Here is a 22,939-nt window from a genome sequence, read left to right as displayed (position 1 = left end):
TTACTGTGAGCCACAAATGGTTCTGTATTTTTTTGGAATCGTCTAGCAAATGAATCCTAGACACAGTCAAAGCTTATTGGTGGAACTGCTCTGACTGTCCAGCCCATTTTTATGATGCATCTAATTAGAAGCACATATGGGTGGATCAGCAGTATTAAAATGCGCTGAACTACCTTAATCGGTGCATGTAAGCTCTCATCCCAGATATGTCTCCCCCCACTGGTATTGACTCAAAACAATAGCTCAATAAACCGAGACATATAGCTGAAAAAGAGACGGCTGTAATTGTTTCGACAGACATGTTGAATTTATAAGGCGAAAATTAAATTTGAAGTAGAGCACGAGCCCGTCCCCACTGGACAACAAAGTAAAAGTGCAAAAGGTAGCTACCACTGGTTTGAGAGATCAGGGGACAGCTTAGGGTAGGTGTAAATGATTGAGAGTTGATGTGTAAAAAGAAAGTTCCACCTGTTCATATTAACAGAGTAAACTGTATGGTGTAGATCAAAGATCTGCCCAAGTCATTTGTATTTTGGATTATTCAAAAGGTTCTATTAAGTATTTTTCATTTTCCATTGAGTACAATTATTAATTGGTTAAGAGAAAAGTGAGACGTGTTCAAAATGGCTGAAATCTTAAGATATTGTAAGAAAATCATGTTAACTAGAAGTGCAATTTATTTTGTAGGCTGACTAGGTTACTGTATGGGATTAGCCGAGCGGTCTAAGGCGCTGCTGTCATGGACTGTGCGGCTGGTCCCGGCGGAGGTTCGAGTCCTCCCTCGGGCATGGGTGTGTGTGTGTGTGTGTGTGTGTGTGTGTGTTTGTCCTTAGGATAATTTAGGTTAAGTAGTGTGTAAACTTAGGGACTGATGACCTTAGCAGTTAAGTCCCATAAGATTTGGCACACACTTTTTATTATTATTATTATTATTATTATTATGAGTATTTTCTACAAGTGCAAATATTTTAGATTAGGCTTTACCATGACTATTACTGATATTGAATGAAACATGTTTACTGTTATCAGTCACTTTTTTATTTATATACACATTTTTCGATAGTTTTAACCTTCAACACCAGGTGAATTTATCATTGGCAGTATCACACGTATTGATTGTGTTATGATTTTGTGGTAATTTGAGGCACTGTCTCCAGTAGTCATAGGCTCCTTTCACTATCATAACACATCACCTGTAAGCTTTCTTTCATCACAAAAGATGACAGTTTACATGCGATGTTTAATGATGTGAAAGGAGCCTTTGTTCACTGGAGACAGTTACCCCAAAATCGTCACACAGCACACACACGTGATACTACACATGTAAATATAACTAATGGTGAAGGTTAGAACCTTTAAAACACATTGTGGATATAAATAAACAGTGAATGCTAACAGTAAACTTGTTGTTTCATTTGGGTTATGTTCTAGTTGGTTTTTCTATGTCACACTAGTATATTTTGAAAAAATAACAGAACCCAAGGATTAGATGAAAGTTATAACTGTTACTAAGAAGAAATCTCTTTTGAGTAGACAAAAACAAATTTGTAAAGTATGTTCAACATTTTTTGGAAATAATTCAAATGCTGATCAACTTCTCACATCCTTAAAGAGTTCTATTTATCATTTTAATACCATTTAAGATGGGCAGTGATGAATATATATAGTTTTTATTTCATTCTGCACCTTGTGTTGATGAACTGTATGTTTACAGTAACAGACAGTGGTGAGGAGGAAAAATATGATCTTAGATGGCAAGTGACCACTCACCTGAAATACTTAAAATTATGTAATTTTAAACTGTGGCCAACTAATACCATACGTGGTTCGTGTGATAAGACAATAATTTTCATATTGCTTACTTTGTGTCGATATATAGGCATCGTAGTTGCATCCTTGTGTACACAGTGAATTACAATATTAGAACTGTGCATGGACATGTACTAGATTATTTTTATAAAAAAATATTAATTTGATATTTATATTTGAGTGTCTTTGATGTAGTTTTTAATACAGTGTATGTGAATGAATAAGAAAAGGAAATTGCTTCTTCATTAACATCACATAGATTATATTTATAGATCTCCTTTAAATGAGTATAGAAATAAAAATTGTAGGTGATACATTTACATTTGTCTTTTTTTGGAACAAACGAAGTCTAACTCACTAAGCCTTTAGTAACATTGTAATTGATGGAATGTTACACTGAGGTGACAAAAGTCATGGCACACCTTTTAATACTGTTGGACCTGTTTTTGCCCAGTGTAGTGCAGCATCTTGACGTGGCATGTTCTCAACAAGTTGCTGGAAGTCTCCTGCTGAACTCTACAGCCACACGAACTGACCTCTCAGTTATGTCCTTTAAATGTTCGATGGGATTCGTGTCGGGCTATCTGGGTGGCCACATCATTCAATAAAATTGTCCGGAATGTTCTTCAGACTTTCAATTGTGGCCCAGTGACATGGCACACTGTTATCCTTAAAAATTCCGTTGTTGTTTGGGAACATGGATGACTGCAAATGGTCTCCAAATAGCAGAACATAACCATTTCCAGTCAGAGATTGGTTCAGTTGGAGCAGAGGACTCCCTCCATTCCATGTAAACACAGCCCACAGCATTATGGAGCCATCACCAGCTTTCATTGCCTTGTCGACAACATGGATCCATAGATTTGTGAGATCTGTGCTATGCTCAAACGGTACCATCAGCTCTTACCAACTGAAATCAGGACTCACCTGATGAAGCAACAGTTTTCCTGTCGTCTAGTGTCCAACCGATATGGTCACGAGCCGAGGAGAGGCACTTCAGGCAATGGTGTGCTGTTAGCAAAGCCATTTGTGCTCATCTGCTCCGATAGCCCATTAACACCAAATTTTTTCCCACTGTCTTAATGGATACTTCTGTCGCACGTCCTTAATTGATTTCTGTAGTTATTTCACCCAGTGTTGCTTGTCTGTTAACACTGACAATGCTGTGCAAATGTTGTTAAGCGAAGTCCGTCTGCCACTGTGTTGTCTTTGGTCAGAGGTAATGCTTGAAATTTGGTCTTCGCACAATCTCGGCAGTGTGGAACTTGGAGTTCCCTAACGATTTTCGCAGCGGCATGTCCTTGTGTTTAGCTCCAACTACCATTCCCGTGTTCAAAGAATTAATTCCCATCAACCTCTTCACACGAATTGCATGAGTACAACTGACTGCTCTGCCAATGCATTGGCCTTTTATACCTTGTGTATGCAATACTACTGCATATCACTAACCCATGACTTTTGTCACCTCAGTGTAAAGTACCTTCTCCAACTTTTCATTCCTTAGGTACTTACAACCTGAAAGCAAGTTGTACTATTTTGTATTTTACTTACGTCTGTGTACTGTATTCAGATTTGCGCATCCTGTGAAAAATTTCTGAATTGTGTTTTACTATTTCGTACTGTTAAGTGAAATAAAAGCTGAGGAATTTCAGTAAAATGGAGTAAGAAAATCAATCTGTTAGGGTTACATATGTATGGTTTTAATTACAATGCACTCTTCAATACACACATAAGCCAAAAATTTAGTTTACAAAAAGCTGCCTTAAAAAAATATAAGCTTTTGCTTCACATAGAACGATCATGTACTAATTCACAATTTAGTGATAAATAAAGTCATATATTCCAGTCTTCATACAATACAGTTCCAGATTTATAAAAAACTATTCAGTTACTGTGAAGGCAGAATTTGAACATGAACTGACCTATCAGACATTCAGTTGCAGGTACTCCAAATGGCTGTTTGCTTTTCTTCCAAGATAAACTTCGAAACAAATGGGATGGGTGAATTATGTTGTTTCCTGTTTTTGTTGTAGCACGGTAGGTAGAAAGAAACGTACGGGTCATACAGAGTGAATAAAAAGTCAACTCATAATCCAGAGTAATTTAAGTAACATGCAGTCCTTGCTATGAAAGTCATTTACACTAAACACACAACAGGCATTTCCAACATACACGGATTATTACACATTTATATATATTTGTACAGATTCCTCATCAGTAGCAAAGCCATTACCATCAATTGCACTTGTGAAGCCTAACCTACAGTTCTGCAAAGAGCAGTCACCACAAATGTGGCTTTAAGACACTTCTGCCTAAGCAGCCACTATGTTGGCTCCATTGCACAAAATAACATCACTGCAATCATTATTTGATACCCAGTAATAAAACAACCAGAGTAGAGAATTCAGACAAAAGGATTTTGTTTCAGATTGGTGTAGTACGTTTGCTTTTGCACGTACTTCATGATCTGTTTTAACAGCAAGCAAAATACTGACACTTTAAATCTCCATTCAAATTGAAGAAGAAATATGGCCATAATGCAGTTAAGTGACACGGAACCAGGTCCAATATACTAGAGTGACTACATTCGTCTGTAAAAGGATCACAAAATAGCATTAATACCTATCGATATCACTACAAAATGGTCTAAATTTGGCAGTAAATTTATATTAGATACATGAAAGACATTTATGGATTTCCCAAACAATGGCTGAAATTTCACATACACTTAAGCTGAAACTTTTACTCCAAAAAATATGACACATTGCCGCATTAGAAGCTGTATAAAACACTTCACAACATTAAACTGCTAGTACAAGTAACATTTGGTGAAAATCTTGTTTACCACAAATTTCTTAAAACATATCCTGTAGCATTAAGCAGTTCAGTTTACTGATCAAGTACCTCAGGATGTACTGGCACACACAAATTTTACTCTTTTACAACCTCAAACACTTTTACATATTTAAGAAACCTCTAAAGCAGGGCTGCAATTACAATTCTTTGCAGCCATGATGATTCCTTGACAACATTAAAAAGACAAATGCTGGACTCAGTACAGTCCAACTTCTCAGTAAAAGTTATACAGCCTGAGCCATATTTCATTAGTAGAGAAAAGTTTTAATGATTAATTAGCAATGGCACTTCAGACAGAAACAACTGGAGAAATATCCATGGTTTTCTAACATATGAGAATACATATTTAAACATCAAAGCACTGCCCATTATCAATAAAACATGCAGTGTATACAGTTAACAGTCTTAAAGCAATATTTACCAACTTTAATTGTTGGTAAGACAGACACAATAAATATACACTGTTCATATAATAATAAACTGTGTATCACACTTTCAAAGCTGCAGCCACATCTGGGATTGGCAGGTGGCCAGGATACACAGAAACATATTATTCAGTGTCACAGTTTCTTGCTAGTTGCAGGAGCAAAGGCAACAAGTGTGAAAAAATTAAAATGTGGTCCACCCTTATTTTGTGATGTCCCTTTCACTACTAATACTGTCGGCACACGGGGAGCTGCACTTGATGCCACCGATACTTGGGACAGCTGCTTTTTAGACTGCAGAATCCTTTCCCACGAAGCTCGTTCTCGAAACAGATTTCTTGACATCAAAATCCACAGCTGTCTCCCTCTTCACTCTGCTGTGACAAATTTTGTACTTTATACATTGCAGGAAATTTAAAAATACATTAGTTTGTTCAGAGAAAGTGTAGTACAATGTGAGCAACACTGTGGTCAAGAACCTTCAGCTACCACACTCAATGTGCTCCAAATGATGATGCCGCCTGCCGCACCCCAGTCAATAATTGTGGCAACGACCCGTAGGTGTTTAGAATATTGTGTAGGAATCAGATATCAGCAAAGACTTCCATTCCTTAGACAGCAATGAGATTGTTTCATGGTTGTGCTGCTATCAAGGAGTGGCTTATGAGAAGAATGAATCTGGGACTTAATTGAGAGTGATGCAAACAATGCCACAATTTATCTGTGGAAGCAGGTTTTGTCAACTGATGAGTCACAGTAAACAATTTGGAACTCTGATAGGCATGTGTGGAGCTGATGTTATTTACCCTAAATTACTGAGGTGAATTATGTTTTGTGGATAGTACTGCTTTCGTTATTTTAGGTTGGACTCATCAGTCAGTCAATGGTAAAACTGATATAGTGGTTTACAAAAAATTGTTTACAGTACAGCATGATTTCATTACTGTGGTGATAGTTGATTCGAACTTTCACAGTATCACCGCAAGATAAGAGCTATTGGAATGTTGTTCTAAGAATTTGGGTGGAACTGCTAGATTGGTTGGCTAATCAGACACCTTTGGACAGAAGCAAAGTGGAAGCTCAGTGTCAAATGAATTTCCCTGAAAACACTGTCCCTCAGCAAGTCTGACAAATCCTGTCTTCAGTGTATTCATAAAACATCTTTGTAGATTAAATATTGTAACAATGGCTCTGTAGCTCAGTGGGTAACTTCAAACGTCCAGACGTCAATCCTCAGTGGGTCCTCCCCTATCTTCCATATTTGGCAATGATTTGTTAATGTGAAAATTGCGTAAGTTCCACTGCACTTCAGTCAACGTTACCTGGGCTTGTCAGAGAAAGGAAATTCCACATCCAGTACAACTGTACTTAGTAAAGCACAATGGTGTTCAAACAAACCTTTGCACTGAGGACAGCACTGTGGTGTTCAAACAAACCTCTGCATTCAGGACAGCTGTCCCTTAACAGAAATTGCATGGCCAATATCTTTGAAAATTAATGGCAATGGGTGTGTACCGACAAATGGCCACTTGATGTCAGATCTTTGAGGAATATGTAGGCAAATTCTGGAAATGATGTTTCAGTCCAGTTATAGACATACAGTGATGGATTATTTTGAAGATAGTCAGGCAAACCAATCATTTGGACATCCTCATGTCATAGTACAATTGCTGTGCTTCATTCCACCACTGCAGAACTACCACTGAATTGACGGTGTTGCATCTGTAGTGGTGGGAGTGAAAGAGTGCGTATGTTTTATGATTTGAGGTATTTTTGTTCAAAAATTAATTTGGTTGTGCTACACACATTATTTTCTTAAGTAGTTTGTCACCCTAATATAAAACTGTCCTCAGCCTGTTTGAAGGGGATGCTATGCCCTTATATTGAACTGCTCTGTTCCTGAACTGCCAACCTACAGTTTTGTATGGACTATGAGCTACACTGTAACTCTGAATTCTTCACATTAACAAACTGTCGAAGGAAACAAATGTGATAAATGACAGAAAAAAATCCTACATCTGTCTGAGAATTGTACATCTGATTTTGTGGTATGACACCCACTGAGCCACACTGTCACTGAAAGTTTCAAAATGTTGGGTTTGGTCAGAACAAGCACAGCACAAAACAAAGTGACCATTTAATGTACATACATGGAATATTTATTACACATTAATTAAATTTATGTGATAAATAATGCAAGCCCACACAGAAATTTATGTAAGCACGATTACCACACTCTTATTGATTAGTGTAGTCCAGCTGTTGATGATACAGGTAACATGAAGTGCTTTTATTTTAGACCATTTCTGTCAATTTATCATCCCCCCCTCACTGCTATGGAGCCTATGTCACACTGAGTAAGATGTCTCGCTAAGTTTACTTGACAGTTCACGTGACTTCTCTGGAGCAGGTGTAGTTTACAGCTACTCTCATTTGTCCACAGGTAGTGTCAGTTTTTCGTAAGCTATTTTCCTTGTACGATTCTTCTGTGCTGACTGATCGGGAGTACTGTCCACATACGATGTCACAATTTGGAAGTGTGGCCACACTAGACACACACACAATTGGACTTAATCTCACCATTCCTTTGCATTATCATAGATGGCCCCACAGTAGAATATTGTATTAATTGATGCACATAGAGAACACTGTGCTAATATGTTATGAAAACTCGCAATTATTACAGCAAACATCTGTGCTGAAGGTCTTTAGAGTGCGGCACATTTCATGAGAAGGGTCTTGCACGGTGCCAATTTCAGCACATCTCGCCCCGGCATGTACGGTATACGGGCTAGCCTGGCTGAGTTGCCAAACTGCGACCTGACCCCACTTCCTCAGCTCACAGAGTCAGTCACTTTCGGGCCAGCCTGTCACCATTACTGCTATGTTCCTGGTCTGCCTACAAAGCCTTGTATTTAAACTCTTAATGGTGCAGGGTCAGGTTGACAGCAGTTTCAACGCATATTCGAGCTGACATGCTTCACTGTAGTGTTATTTGTTGCATTTTGTTAGCTCCAAACAGTTACAGAATGTACTGAGGAAGTATTCAAGATTGAAAGAGAGAGTGTGACACCAGTAAAAATTACAAGATACCTTTACTGTGAACTCATTCTTCTAGTAATACTTCTTAACTTCCAACCAGCACAAATCAAATGTATGTTGATGAAATTAAGAACACTGCATTCTTGTCAGATGGAATTGCTGATACAATGTAATAATCCATCAACTCATCCGGAATTATACAGTACCCTTTGAGCCTCAGGATATTGCAGCCAGCTGTAAGGAGTACTACAATGCAGTACATGGGCTGTAGCAGTGAACAATGTGGGCTAGAGAACCAGCAGGCTAGCTGGTCAATGTTCAGCAAGTGCGAGTGTGGAAGACACTGACTGGAAATGACTAATTGAGAGGACAAATGCGTCTACCATTAATGTAGAACCGTCACACGTTACAACATGGTATGGAAAGTTTTGGCAGAATGTAAATAATTTACAAATGAAAGTAACAAGTTACTGATAACCAGGTTGTTGACAGATACACAGATGAGACCGAAAACATTGTTAGTATAATGTAATTGGATAGATAAAAATTTATCCACCAAGTGGCAGCAGAACATGTGTATAAAGAAGGTCTTTCCTTCTCATCCTGTCTGGTAAGTCTCCCTGACCCATGGTTCTGGTGACTTTTCTGAACACTACCCCTTTTCCTAAACCACTCCAGTTCCTTTCCGTTCACCCCTCTTTCTTTCCATTCAACTCTTCTGCCTGAAGGAGCAGCCACCAGCTCTGAAAGCTTGCATAAGTAAAACCTTTTTTTAAATGTGTTTTGCTGCTGCTTGATGAGTAGATTTTTTATCTATCCAATTACCTCATATTGTGAATTCATTGTTAGCTTCAGGACGAGTCCTGCAAGGTAGGGTACACATACAAACGCGTGCACACCTGTATACAGTGCCGAGCCAGTAGTGCTGTAGGTTGGCTGGAATGAGGGGTAGTGTCAGGTGGTGTGCACAAAGGTAGAAAGTGGAAGGCTGGCTGGCACCTTGGAGTGAGGCGGCAGGGGCACAGGATAGGATTGTGGTGTGGCACTGGCTACAGTGAGATGGTCACATGGAGGAGTGGATTGGAAGGGGACTGTTGGGCAAAACAGAGGAAAGGTAAGATTCTTTCAGTGGTAGCATGGTAAGCAGCTACATTGGGGTGTCTAGGATTGTTGGGTTTATGGATTTTGGGAAGCACGTGGACAGTGCTGGGATGAGGAGAGGGAGATAGATTTGGAAGAAAAATTCTGGGATGGACCTAAGGATTTTGAGTAGGTATTGAAAGTAATGTTGGATTTGTGGGATGGGACCAGAGGAGTCAGAAAGCTGGTGGATGCTTTTTGTCAATGCCTGTACTGTTCAGTAAGTTGTTACCTTTAGTCTTAAATTATTCACAAGTTAAAATCATTGACAAGATTCTTACAATATTGAATTGTAGTGAAATATGCTACCCTTCTTCCTAATTCTCAATCTGCAGACTGGTTGGCAGCAGCTCTTTTCCATTTATCTCTGTTCTTTGTTAGTCTCTTCGTTTCCTCAAACAATGCTTTACATTGTCTCCGATCTGTCTACATTATTGCATTGCAGATCGTTCTATCTTTCCTAAAGTTATTCCTTACATTACAGTAACTAGACACCCACCATTGTATCAGTAGATAGGACCAATTAATTGATCCCTTCTTTTGCATGCTGTTGACACTATAATGTAATTGGATGGATAAAAAAAATCTACTAGCCAAGCAGCAGGAGAACACACACACAAAAATGGTTTTGCATATGCAAGGTTTTGGAGCCAGTGGCTCCTGGCAGAAGGGCTGAATGGGAAGGAAGAGGACTGTAGATGTTTAGGAAGAAGGGCAGTGTTTGGAACAGCCACCCAGAACCCCGAGTCAGGGGAGACTTTCCAGGCGGGATGAGAAAGAAAGACCTTTTCTATGTGTGTTTTCGCCAACCACCACTTGGCACGTAGACTTTCTATCTATCCAATTACATTATATTAACTAACTGGATGCATCTGTAGGTTGTTACTTTCACTCGTAAATTACTTACATTCTGCCAATACTTCCCATACCATGTGACATGGTTCTACATTGATGGAATACATATTTAGCCTCACAATTAGAAGGAAAGATTCATCCCATCTGGCAAGTCTCCCATGAGCCGGAGTTCTGGACGACTTTCCCAACTGTACCTCTTTCTCTTCACCCCTCTTCCTTCTCGTTAAATTCTTGTACCAAAAGAAGGAGCCACTCCAAAACCTTCCATACCTAAAAATGTTTCTTAATTGTGTGTTCTCTTGCTGCCACTCGCTGGGTAGATTTTTTATCTCTCTAATTACATTCTATTGTCAAGAATTGATTATTTTCAATGTTATATTTACAAGCGGTTGGTAACATGCTTTTACACCGATTCTAAGAATTTATCCATTTGTGAGCTTTCCTGTCTATGGGACTTGTTTAACACACAGCTCTCATTAGCACAGAAAAAACAACAGTCATTTCAATTTGCCATGAAGCATACGGAGCACAACTCTTCCCCGCGTATTTCATTTTTATGCAGGTGCTTGACAATGACTTTATCCTTTCTGTTTGCTCATTAATCTACATTGACACCAAATGCTAATAACACAAAGTCCTTCTGATAATCTGCACTCGCAACACACATTTGGCAACCTAACTTGCCGCAGACCTTACACCGTGTGGCACCTCCAGCACGTGAGCTTACCATCCTTGCTGCACGTCAGACGAGTTGTGTGTGCTGTCAAGCAAACTTGCCGCGAAAACTGCTCCGTGTGACATTGGATTTACTACTGCTGCTCTTATTAAGTTACAAAAACTCTCCAGTTGCACATTTTTAACGTTGTTGACAGACAATGGAAGGAAGAAAGGTAACAGTTCACTTTACATTCCACATGTTGTCATCAAAAGGCAGATAAGCGACACCAAAGACATAGCTAATCTTTCATACAATGTCATTCCTCGGGATTACTTTTCTCAGAGTCAATGACTACAGATTATACAGGCAGTATAGGTGTGTGTGTGTGTGTGTGTGTGTGTGTGTGTGTGTGTGTGTGTGTGTGTGTGTTTGTTCTACACTAGTTAGCTCTGAAAATTCTTCGCTACATTTCCAGATTTCCAGTCTTGTTTATATCCCTAAATTCCTCAACTATATGGTGAGTTCGTATTTTTATTCCTTCCATTATTTACGCAAGGTGACCTACAAGACATGGACATTTGTAAATTGGCTAATCCACTGTTGTTAGTGGTGGAAGGGAGACAAAGTATACATAATTCACTTTGCAATTGCAACTGTCCATCATTGTATTAATGATGGAACCGTGGACGATAAAGCATCATGTGTTCACATATGATACCTCTGTCATAAATGGTGTGTCTTTCGGTGCGACATGACAGACATTTCATTGCCATTTTATTGGCACTGCTCAGATTCACAATACAATCCTACAATTGGTTAGAGCTTTCGGAATAACAGGAAGCATTATTAAGAGAAAGCTATCAGGTTTCAATGAAAAGTGAGGACACCTGAAAACATCACCAAAGTGTGAGAGGCAATCACACTGAAGTCCAGGGTGATCCACGCATCGACATGCTCTCTGTCTACAGATAAACTGTGAGAAAGATGTCACTTTGGATTCAAAATGCTGTTGGTTCAGTAAATCAAACAAAGGGACCACCATCGAGAAGAAAACTTTGCAGTATATATGCAAGTGATCTTTGAAGATAATCCAAATGCAATGGTTTTAAGAATGGTGAGGCACATTTCCACTTAAATGTTTGTTAACAAACAGGACTATCGCTTTTGGGCCCCTGAACAGCCTTGAGTAGTTCATGAAAGATCGCTTCACTCCCCGTGCGTAACTCTGTGGTGTGTCACACATGCTGTCAGTTTAACTGGGCCTGATTTTCTTGAGGACAGTGTAACAGCAAACTCCAAACATTATGTACATGTGCTGATCCTGTTCTTTCTGCCAGAATTTTACAGATGGTAGTTAAACATGAGCAGTGTTTATTTTCAATAGTATGGTGCCACACTGCAAAGGCATTTACGGCAGTTGTGCAGGACATTCTCCCTGAACTTGTCACTCCTCGTTTTGGTGATGCATCCACTTGTAACTTTCTTGTGGGAGGTACTTGAAAAAGTGTATCTATATTAACAAACCCCAAAGTATAATAGAGTTGAAAGCTGCCATTAAAGAAGAGGTGCGTTTGACTGACCAACACCTGTTGGTCCGAGTTACAATCAACTCCAACAAATAGTATTCGAGGGACTGGCCACCAGTTGGGCGACACAATGTTTTGTAAATGATAGTGTAAATCAAATAGATGGTGAAACCTTTGAATCTGTATAAATAAAGTTTTTTTTTCCTTAGGAATCAAGTTACTATTGTCCATTAAAAACTGTCCATTTCCTGTAGGTCACCCTGTACTCCACAGAGGACTGACTTTTCACTATGCTGAGTTAGCAAACAAGATTGGTTCATTTGCAGTGACTGGGTTAACCATATGCCAATGCTATTTACTGGATTTTTGTGTGGGTGACAAAACTAGAATCACTTTCCCTTCACCCCATGTTATGCTAATAGTTATGTTCATAGCATTCCACACTTACCTTTCTTTTATGATAGGAACTGGTTCTTTCCCATCCCTCAGTGGCTCTTTCTCCTCACTGTCAAAAACAAGCGCAACTATTCAGTACACATAGCCACATTCATTATAAGCATCCCCAACAAGTTTTAAAATAGTTGATGTCAGCCTATAAAAGGGAAGCTAAAGAAGTTCAGTAATACAAGAACACACATAAAACCATGCACCTGAAATGTACTGCACAGCTAAACCAGTACCATTGACCTCCACAAATTTAAACACAATATAAATTACTAAAATCACTGCCATAACCATTCAAAACTGAAAACAGACCATTCTTCAAAATTCTAAAAGTTAAGAGGAATATCACATAAATTTAACAGGATGAAACAAAATTAATATAAAGTAACGTTCTACGTAGGAAAAATATATCTAAAAACAAAGATGATGTAACCTACCAAACGAAAGTGTTGGTATGTTGATAGACACACAAACACACACGCAAAATTCAACCTTTCGCAGCCCATGGTTGCTTCATCAGGAAAGAGGGAAAGACGTGTCTGTATATGTGCGGAATGGATATGTGTGGTGTGCGCGCCAGTGTATACTTGTCCTTTTTTCCCCCTAAGGTAAGTCTTCCCACTCCCAGGATTGGAATGACTCCTTACCCTCTCCCTTAAAACCCACATCCTTTCGTCTTTCCCTCTCCTTCCCTCCTTCCTGATGAAGCAACCGTGGGTTGCGAAAGCTTGAATTTTGCGTGTGTGTTTGTGTTTGTTTGTGTGTCTATCAACATACCAATGCTTTCATTTGGTAAGTTACATCATCTTTGTTTTTAGATATATTAACATAAGGTAACACGGAAATTGCGACTACTGCAGCTTTTTAAAAAAGCAAAAGCCAAAGCACCAAACAACAACCACATCAAAATGTGCCGTACTCACCTACGGTAATTTTTCTTACAGTCTGAGGGAGAGAAACTAAATTCTTGAGCTTTTGGACTGCAATATTATCAAATGGAGTGAGTTAGCAAAGTTGAGAGTTATGATGTGAAGGAAGCAGACATTGTGAAGCAGAAATCAGAGGGCGAAGTTATCACTGGCTGACTGAAACCTACACGTGTCTCCCTAATCTCATTACTGCTAACTCTTAACATCTGTTTCAAAAACCTGGTGATTTAGCTTCTGCTTTAATGCATGGCAGTTGTCCAAGATAACTGAAATGCCAGGTGTGGATCAGGTAGGAAGACTTCAATACATACACACATTACGAGTATAAATATGGATACACCAAGGTATAAATAAATATAATTTTCATAAGATCATCAATTTCATGCATCAGCTTCAGATAATTGAAATATGCAGTACTGTTAATGAGAGGGAACAAAAATATGAAAAGGGGGGGACACAAATTGTGGCTTTGAATTATAAAAGAATGACCTTTTACGCATTTAGAAGATACCATTAATTTCAGCCGACTAAACCTTCCATATCATACAATATAAAGCATGGAACAAAGCTCATCACAAGTTCTGAAATAGAATCTAGCTACTACATTCCGTAACCAACAGAATGCACTAGAATTGAAATGTTCTTACCTCACCATACAAAATACTCTGGTTACTACTGTTAATTACATAACAACAATACTGACAATTATTAAAATTTAAGAATTCATGCAACACTATATCATAAAAAGCTTACTAAACGTATCTGAAATTGATATTGTGTGAATCATTATACAAAAAAGTGTGAAAAATTGTCTTTGTGGTATATAAAACTGAAGACAAATCATAACACGAATACAAGCAGACTGGACATAACTCAGATTATAGATAAAACAACAACAACCCAAGATGATTACAGTACTTTACCTATCAAAGAAAACTATCAATCCATCTACTCCATTTTGGAACCAATGAATAGCAACTGGGACATCTAAAACATATAGCAACCATTTAGCTTGCCTTTCATTATAGCTTTATCTATGAATTGCACTTCCACCTCAAGATATGTTTCTGTATGTCCTTGGCTAGCGATGTCCATTCCTCTGCCAGTGCATAAAAAACTGCCGAAATTGTTTTCATTATATCCTGTGAGCTGTATTCACATGGAATATTGTAAACAGCTAGGACTCTGAAATGACGTGATGGATAGTCACACAAATGTGACAGTAACTGTGTGGGGCAGTCAGTTCAGACCATTTCCCAGTGCTATATCCAACATCAGCAGAACATCCGAGCACCGAAAACTATGCTGTTGCCAAATACAGCCAAATGAATAAGCACAAAATCTTGTTTGAGCAAACACAGATTCTAGCTACACTTCCAACACTGGGACTCGCGGTACACTTCAGGCTGTCCAGCCAAGTTTGAATTCCACACAATATTTCAACGACCGACCCAGTCATCTTCTTAAGGTACTGCAAGTTGTGCTGTTACATATACTCGCTGCCAGGTCTCCAACCAGACTATGAAGTATTGTTGGTCTTGTTATGCTGGAGTCAAGGTAGCCCCTGAGGGCTAGCAACCCATATTACACCATAGAGGACAGGGCTGTCTATGTCCAAGGCGTACCAAAAGCACCATGGTAAACACCAGCTATTTACATACAAGATAATGGAAACAGACATTCCGAGCACTACTTCCTGCAGGGGGAGCTCGTCCCACGGCCTCCAGGAAGTATTACTATGCCAAAACCTGATTGGCTGGAGAGAGCTATTTAGGGGCTAGAACCAGCTCCAAAGTTCAGTTCACTCCAGATGCTGACCTCGTGAACTTTGACCGCTGAAGATTATGTCTTCATCTCTGAATTGGACTTTTACTGCTGTGTGTGTGTTACCACGAACCTTTGCGGAAAATTAGGAGTGAGCTTTAAGAGACTTTTACTGGCATCGTTATTGTTACCTTCTTTTGTTGTTCAGTCATCAACCTTGTAAACTTACATAAATAAAAGTTGTGTTTGTGAAAATTGTCAGTCACAACAGGTCTTGCACTGCTAATTACAGCTGTTTTTGAGGTCGTCTCTCAAACGTCCTCTATGGCCTTTGTTTTTCAGACTCCACACTTATATTCCTTGAAATGCACATTCTCTTAGTGTTTCCCTCTCTGTTGGGTGTTTTGAATGCCAAGGTCTTAATAAATTAAGAGAAAGACCCTAAGCCTCGTTTAAACTTCTGACAGCTTTATTTAATAGAGCCCTAATTACACTGTCCCGGAAACTTGGCGTCTGTAGCGTGATACTTGTCTCATCGTATTTTATTTCACAATTACATGAAGGCAGCGCTCAGTGACTGCTGATTTGCTCAATTCGAGTGTACCGCTGTTCCTTGCCTCTCTCATTTACTGTGGTAACAGTTGCCCCATATAAGGCATGCCACATGACACATTTGTGAGGAGTGTAATGCACACTGGGCTTTTGGAGACCTGTACCATCTTTAACAGTTCAAACGAAATATTTTTAATCTTGTTGAAAAAAATGCAGTATACTGAGTGCCATGTTTCCATAGGAACCTACAGATTTCTAGATATTGGACTAGCGCAAAATATGTAAGTGGTTCCTAGCCTCTTTACCTCTGTCTTAGCCTCTATCGCTTCCTCCAGGTTCTTGGACTCAATCATCAAAGAGGTTACTAAAATCGGAATGTGTATGTAAAAGTTTAATAGAGATAAAGGATTTTAAATCAGCAGTGCACAGGTGTGGACACCTCATAACTGAAAGACTGCAAAGGATTATGTCCCGCATGATACATCTTAATGGAAACAAACCGAGCGAGGTGATGCAGCAGTTACTACATTGGACTTGCATTCAGGAAGACAGCAAGCTCAAATCCACGTCTGGCCATTCAGACTTAGGTTTTCCGTGATTATCTAAATCACTCCATGCAAATGCCAGAAAGGAACCTTGAACAATCTGAGCATGTGCTCTGCCTCTTTGATGATGATGATGATGATGAGCGTTTGGCGTCATTGGCCGGGAGGCCCCTCGCGGGGCAGGTCCGGCCGCCATATCGCAGGTCTTATTACATTCGGCGCCACATTGGGCGACCTGCACGCCGGATGGGGATGAAATGATGATGAACACAACACAACACCCAGTCCCTGAGCGGAGAAAATCTCCGACCCAGCCGGGAATCGAACCTGGGCCCAGAGGACGGCAATCCGTCACGCTGACCACTCAGCTACTGGGGCGGACGCCTCTTTGATGTAATGTCTGGTCACAGTTGGCACTATTACATTGTTTATGCCTGTGTAATTCCTTTACTTCTTGGACACTAAGTTGCTTTCGTGATGGTAAAAATCACGGATATGGTTGCAAGCTCAGATTTTGTCAAAAATTAACACAAAGAGCCACTGAGAACACACAAAGAGTCACCGAGAACACACAAAGTGTCAACTGAGAAGAGTGGGGGATGTTAAATTGAGCAAAATTTTCCAGATAACTGTAGGTCAGAGCTCCTCCATTTTGAGGCAACTCAATCATTGTTAAGTACATGGAAGTACATGTGTTTAAACCGCAGGTAACGCTTGTTATGCCAAAGAGCGCAGTTAATAACTAAACTACCTGACGATAATGGTGTCAGTTAAACACGCGTCCTGGAAGCCAGGCTTCCTGGATCAAATTTGCCTTGCTGCTGGATCTGTTACCAGCAACTTCAATCAACATGTGAGTGTTACAGAGATGCTTTGTGAACTCAAATAGGAATCCCTGGATAGAAAATGTCCTTTTCATGAAATACTACTGAGAAAATTTAGAGAATGGCATTTGCAGCTAGCTAAAGAACAATTCTACTCCTGCCAATGTACGTTTCACATAAGGATCGCGAAGATAAGACATGAGAAATTAGGGAGTGCACAGAGGCATATAGATAGTCACTTTGCCCTCACTCCATATGCGAGTGGAATAGGAAAAGAAGTGATTGGTGATGGTACGTGGCACCACCACATGGTGGCTTGCAGAGTATGTATGTAGATAAGGGCTAGGGCGCTGGCCGGACTGAACGTAGTTTTTAGGTGGTTCCCACATACATCTAGGTAAATACTGGGCTGGTATCCTTGTCCCATCTTAGATACATACTGTGCAAACATTTAGAAAACGTCATCACACTTGACAATGAGACTTACAAGGCATGGAACTTTAGTGGTAGCAACTATTTATTTGCACCTTTTACAAAACAGATACATGTTTCAAGAGTTTTACTGTTCAGAGTAGACACCAGCATTGCGTAAATCCCGCTGCCAGTGATATGCAAGTTGTAGGATATCCTTACAGCACTAGTTTTGTTGATAGTTCAAGTGGAGTGATGTATTGCCTAGCGAATCTCTGTAGCAGTTTTGAAACGAATGCCATGAAGTGCTTCCTTCAATTTAGGAATCAAGTAGAAGTAACAAGGGCTTAAGTCCAGGGAGTGTGGTTTGTGGTACAGCACTTTCCAGCCTCAACAATCTAACAAATCAGTCACAGCTTGTGCCCAGCTACTGCCCTGTAAAATGATGGCCCGGTTCTACGGAAAGTGTTGTCACTTCTTTCTCTGTGCTGCTCATTTTTGGAACACGGCCTACGATAAGCTTAGAGACAGAAGTGACAACACTTTCTGCACGATCTGACCATCATTTTCCAGGACACTGCTCATGTCCATACAGCACAAGCTGTTACTGATTTGTTTGACTGAGGGGGTTGCTAAGTGCTGCATTACCCACCACATTCCCCTGACTAAAGTCATTGTAAGTTCAACTCGATTTCTAACTGAGAGAAGGACTTCATGGAATCTGTTTCACAACTGTTACAGATTCATCAGGGAACAGACTAATCCACTCAAACTGTCAACTCAAATGGCACTGCAAAGGGTGTCCTCCGACTTTCACATTGCTGGCAGTGGGTTACAAACAATGCTGGTGACTATTCTGCAGGATAGTAAAACTTTGAAATATATATTTTGTACAAGCTGTAAATAAATAGTTGCCAGTATTAAAGGTCCAATGCTTGTACAATAGATGCAGGTAGATGGAGTACACTTTTTCCTTCCCTGGAGGGAGGAGGGAAAGGCGGGGGAGAAGGGCATCCAGCCATCAAATGGCACTAACTGATACTGCCAATCCAATAGAGAAATGGGGGCTGCTAGATTTGTTTCCGGTAGATTTCAACAACACTTAAGTGTTACAGAGATGCTTAGGGAACTCAAAATTGGAATCCCTGGAGGGATTGTGACATTCTTTTTGAGAAAAACTATAAAAAAAATTTAGAGAACTGGCATTTCAAGCTGCCGAGCGATTCTACTGCCGCCAACATACATTGCTCATAAGGACCACAAAGATAAGATACGAGAAATTAGGGCTCGTACGGAGGCTTCCCTCGCTCTATTTCCAAGTGGAACAGGAAAGGCAATGACAAGTAGCGGTACAGGGTACGCTCCATCATGCACCGTACGGTGGCTTGCGAAGTATCTGTGTAGATGTGGTAAAAAATATAGTATCAGCTAAAGAGTCAACACTAGGGCAACTGTGGATAGTTATATTAGACGCGCATTTTCTCTGTTGTTTACTGGTAAAGCCCGACCTCGAAAATACCTATGACAGAACCACCGTAATCACATTAGGTTTATTATGATGATAAATCGTGCTGCAAAAACAGCACAGCATGTGTTACTGTAATATGAAGTGTTATTGATAATAAAATTTAAAGGGTACATGTCTTAATTTTTGCTGACATACTGAGAGCATGAATGATCTTTCATTGCAATAAGTACAATAACAAATGTGGGCTAAGGTAACAGTGGAAAAAGAAGCAGAATAAGAATTATGTCTCCAAAATTGCTACAAAGTGGACATAATCAAAGAAATAACAGTAACAGTGCAGGCAGACAAAACCACACAGTTAGAAGCACCTACACACATTCACTTACTGGATAAACATCTGGGCACTTCTCACCGACTGGGTGCCATTTGATGGCTGCATCTCTACAACAGCGCATTTTTTACTTACAGCAACCTGCAAAAATTTGCTCGACTCAACGTCTCCTACCCTGCTTTCACCTCATTGCCCTCTTACCCCTATTGGATTTATAGCCTGCTGTACATTACCTTGAGGCAATTCTGTAATACTACAATACAGCTGCAAAAGAAGATCCCTGATAGCTGGCAGCTTTCAACTGCAAAGCCTAACAGGCTGCAGGTGAAAAAAATAGTCATCTACAGAACTGCAACGACTCTGAGATGCTGCCACAAAGATACATTCACAAGCAAGTTTTGCAATAGGTCAAGGTAGCTGCACGAAGCTGCATCACAGAGCACACGGCAGCCATCAGGAGCCTTCTCTCATCGACTCTACTATTGGCGTTATAAATTTTAATGGTCTTGATCACAATATTATACAGGAATTTATGGAGATAAGTACAAAAATGTACATAGAATTAGTAATCCTAATAAATATAAAATTTACCTTATGAATATAATAGAGGGAAACATTCCACTTGAGAAAAATATATCTAAAAACAAAGATGATGTAACTTACCAAACGAAAGTGTTGGTATATTGATAGAGACACAAACAAACACACACACAAAATTCAAGCTTTCACAACCCACGGTTGCTTCATCAGGAAAGAGGGAAGGAGAGGGAAAGACGAAAGGATGTGGGTTTTAAGGGAGAGGGTAAGGAGTCATTCCAATCCCGGGAGCGGAAAGACTTACCTTAGGGGGAAAAAAGGACAGGTATACACTCGCACGCACACACATATCCACCCGCTCCCGGGATTGGAATGACTCCTTACCCTCTCCCTTAAAACCCACATCCTTTCGTCTTTCCCTCTCCTTCCCTCTTTCCTGATGAGGCAACAGTTTGTTGCGAAAGCTTGAATTTTGTGTGTATGTTTGTGTTTGTTTGTGTGTCTGTCGACCTGCCAGCACTTTCATTTGGTAAGTCACATCATCTTTGTTTTTAGATATATATTTCCTACGTGGAATGTTTCCCTCTATTATAACCATATAAGTAATAAATGTGTTATTTGTCTATGCATGTCTTTATTGCTCAATAAACCACCTTGTTGTGGTTTGGTAACACATCCATGAAGGTTTTGGTTTGGAACTAGAGGGCTTAAGTTTGAAGATACAGATGCCCAAAAAAGGGAATCACACCAGTGGTCTTCTTATGGGAAGTAAATGAAGCAGCGGGAAATCAAGTGCCGAAATGGACAAAACTGGCCAACATTTTACAGAATTGTCCAGAAGATTCAAGAATGTTCTAGAATTTTCGAGAGTATTTTCGAATGTCCCATTCTCCTGTAGTGTAGGGAACGGAGAGACACATGTCTCGGCATACTTTTGGAAATCAATTAAAGCAGGTCGAGGAAAACTGAGTGTTGATAGTTACGTTAATTTAAGTAAAAGTAAATTGCTTAGCATTGTGGAACAGAGTATTAAATGGGATCTTAGTGTATTAAGTAATGTTAACATTTAACAGGTTGCCAAAATGTAAAAGCAGAGATCTTGCCAGCAGTGAATTGAGAAGAAGGAATAGAAATAACAGTGATGAAATGAAAGAGATGAGGAGCTAGAAGCATGTTTAGCTTCACAACAGAAGAGAATGAACAGATCGAGAGAAAACATAACAGACAAAGAACGATCTGAAATTAGAGAAGGCAATTGAGGGAGACAATTGGCAAAGCAGACAGAGAAAAACTGATAAAGAAACAAGGTTATGAAGTGAGCTAAGTAAAATTCCAACGAATGAAATTCGTGAAAGACAAAGTTCACAAACACATAAATAAAACACTGGTTTACAAGAAGCGCAAAGCAGAATTCGAAATTACAGAGTGGCACACAGAGAATTCCGTTATGATCGTAGAGTATAACGCACACTTTGTTCTTGCCAAGTACGTCAGCTCTGTGATGCCAAGAAATTCAGTAGAGAAAGACCACAAATGGAAAAATTTGATCAGCACCACTGGAACTGCCTCCACTAGAATTATCTCATTACACAACTGGAGAAACTCCTACATTGAAACATTTTCTACAAAATATGGGAGGCTACAATGCTTGCTTTCAAATGACATCATTTGGTGCTACTTCTGTGAGCATATCGACCAAGTGAAGTGAGTCTTTTTCAGCTAGTATAGAATGTAAAATATAGAAATTACTTTCCTTGGTTTTCCCTTTGTTTTAAATTAGCTGCTGTCTGATAGTTTCTGTTCTTGTGTAAGCTTGACACAGTTTTGTGAATTTCCAACAATGTAGGAAAAGACAAATTCCTACTTACTTTAAAGAAGATACATTAAGTTGCAGGCGGGCACAATTAAAAGACACTTACATTAGCTTTCGGCCACAGCCTTCATCAGTAAAACAGACACACAAAATACATAAATACAAGCAAGCACACTTCACGCATACACGACTGCCAACTCCAGCATCTAGGGCCACAAAGCCTGGCCCAAGATTCTGGAGATGGCAGTCACGTGTGCCCGAAAGCTTATGCAAGCGTCTTTTAATTATGCCTGTCTGTGACTTAACATGTCTTCTTTATGGTAAGTAACAATCTGTCTTTTCCTACATTGTTGGTATTCCTACTTGGAGTTTCCACTGTTTTTGTGAATTTCCTATATATCAGAATTACTAAGTACACAGGTGTTTTGGTATCTGTATCCACAGTTCATAAGTGTCACTCGAAGCTGTAACTGTGTGTCCTCGTGCACCACAATTCAAATGGCAAGCCACAATGGTCTTGGGCAAGCACGCCCGGCAATCAGTTTCCTAATTGTTTTATATGCCAACAGCGATGCTGTGACCAGCCTCTGTACACTGAGAAACTAAGTTTATTGTTAGTAACGACGTCCACCCCTGTAGCTACGAGCAGAGCGCACGCCTGACTGCTACGCAGAGTATCTGGTGACAGGACTGGAACAGGCACAACAGCCTCCTCGTGGGGTAGACTGAGGAGCTACCCGAGGCAGCTCCGAGGTCACGGAAACCGACAATGGCCAGGGCGAGCATCTGAACGGTTCTGCGCGGCAGATGGGTGCTGAGTGGTGGTAGAGTCAGTACACAGAGCTTAGCTTTGCTCAGTAATGATGTTGTTGTGGCTAACACTGCCATTACGTGCTGATTAAAGTGTAAGCACGGTAGGTGTTTAACTTCTTTTTAACGTTTTAATTCTTTTATAAATACATGTTTTTTTTTAATACTGTTAGAAGGTTTTCACATTAACTGACACGTAA

The 22,939-nt window shown here is 39.8% G+C and overlaps 1 protein-coding gene across 2 annotated transcripts in view; it reads right to left on the bottom strand.

Annotated features, from left to right (window-relative positions):
• Window positions 1-3,487: 3,487 nt before the first annotated feature.
• The window catches only part of LOC126425011 (fasciclin-2), a 927,523-nt gene continuing 908,071 nt past the window's right edge, over window positions 3,488-22,939 (bottom strand). Inside the window, exons 16-17 of one of the 2 annotated variants that reach the window (XM_050087916.1) lie at window positions 12,760-12,816; window positions 3,488-5,467 (exon numbers count right to left, since the gene is read on the bottom strand). In XM_050087916.1, the coding sequence (XP_049943873.1) occupies window positions 5,380-5,467; window positions 12,760-12,816 (145 nt within the window). In that variant the 3' untranslated portion in view covers window positions 3,488-5,379. The remainder of the gene's footprint in view (window positions 5,468-12,759; window positions 12,817-22,939) is intronic. The other variant, XM_050087917.1, reaches the window with a different exon arrangement.

Source organism: Schistocerca serialis, chromosome 10, assembly GCF_023864345.2.
Source record: "Schistocerca serialis cubense isolate TAMUIC-IGC-003099 chromosome 10, iqSchSeri2.2, whole genome shotgun sequence".
Taxonomy (NCBI): Eukaryota; Metazoa; Arthropoda; class Insecta; order Orthoptera; family Acrididae; genus Schistocerca; species Schistocerca serialis.
The sequence above is the reverse complement of the archived record's forward strand: the minus strand, read 5'-3'. Positions and strand labels throughout refer to the sequence as shown.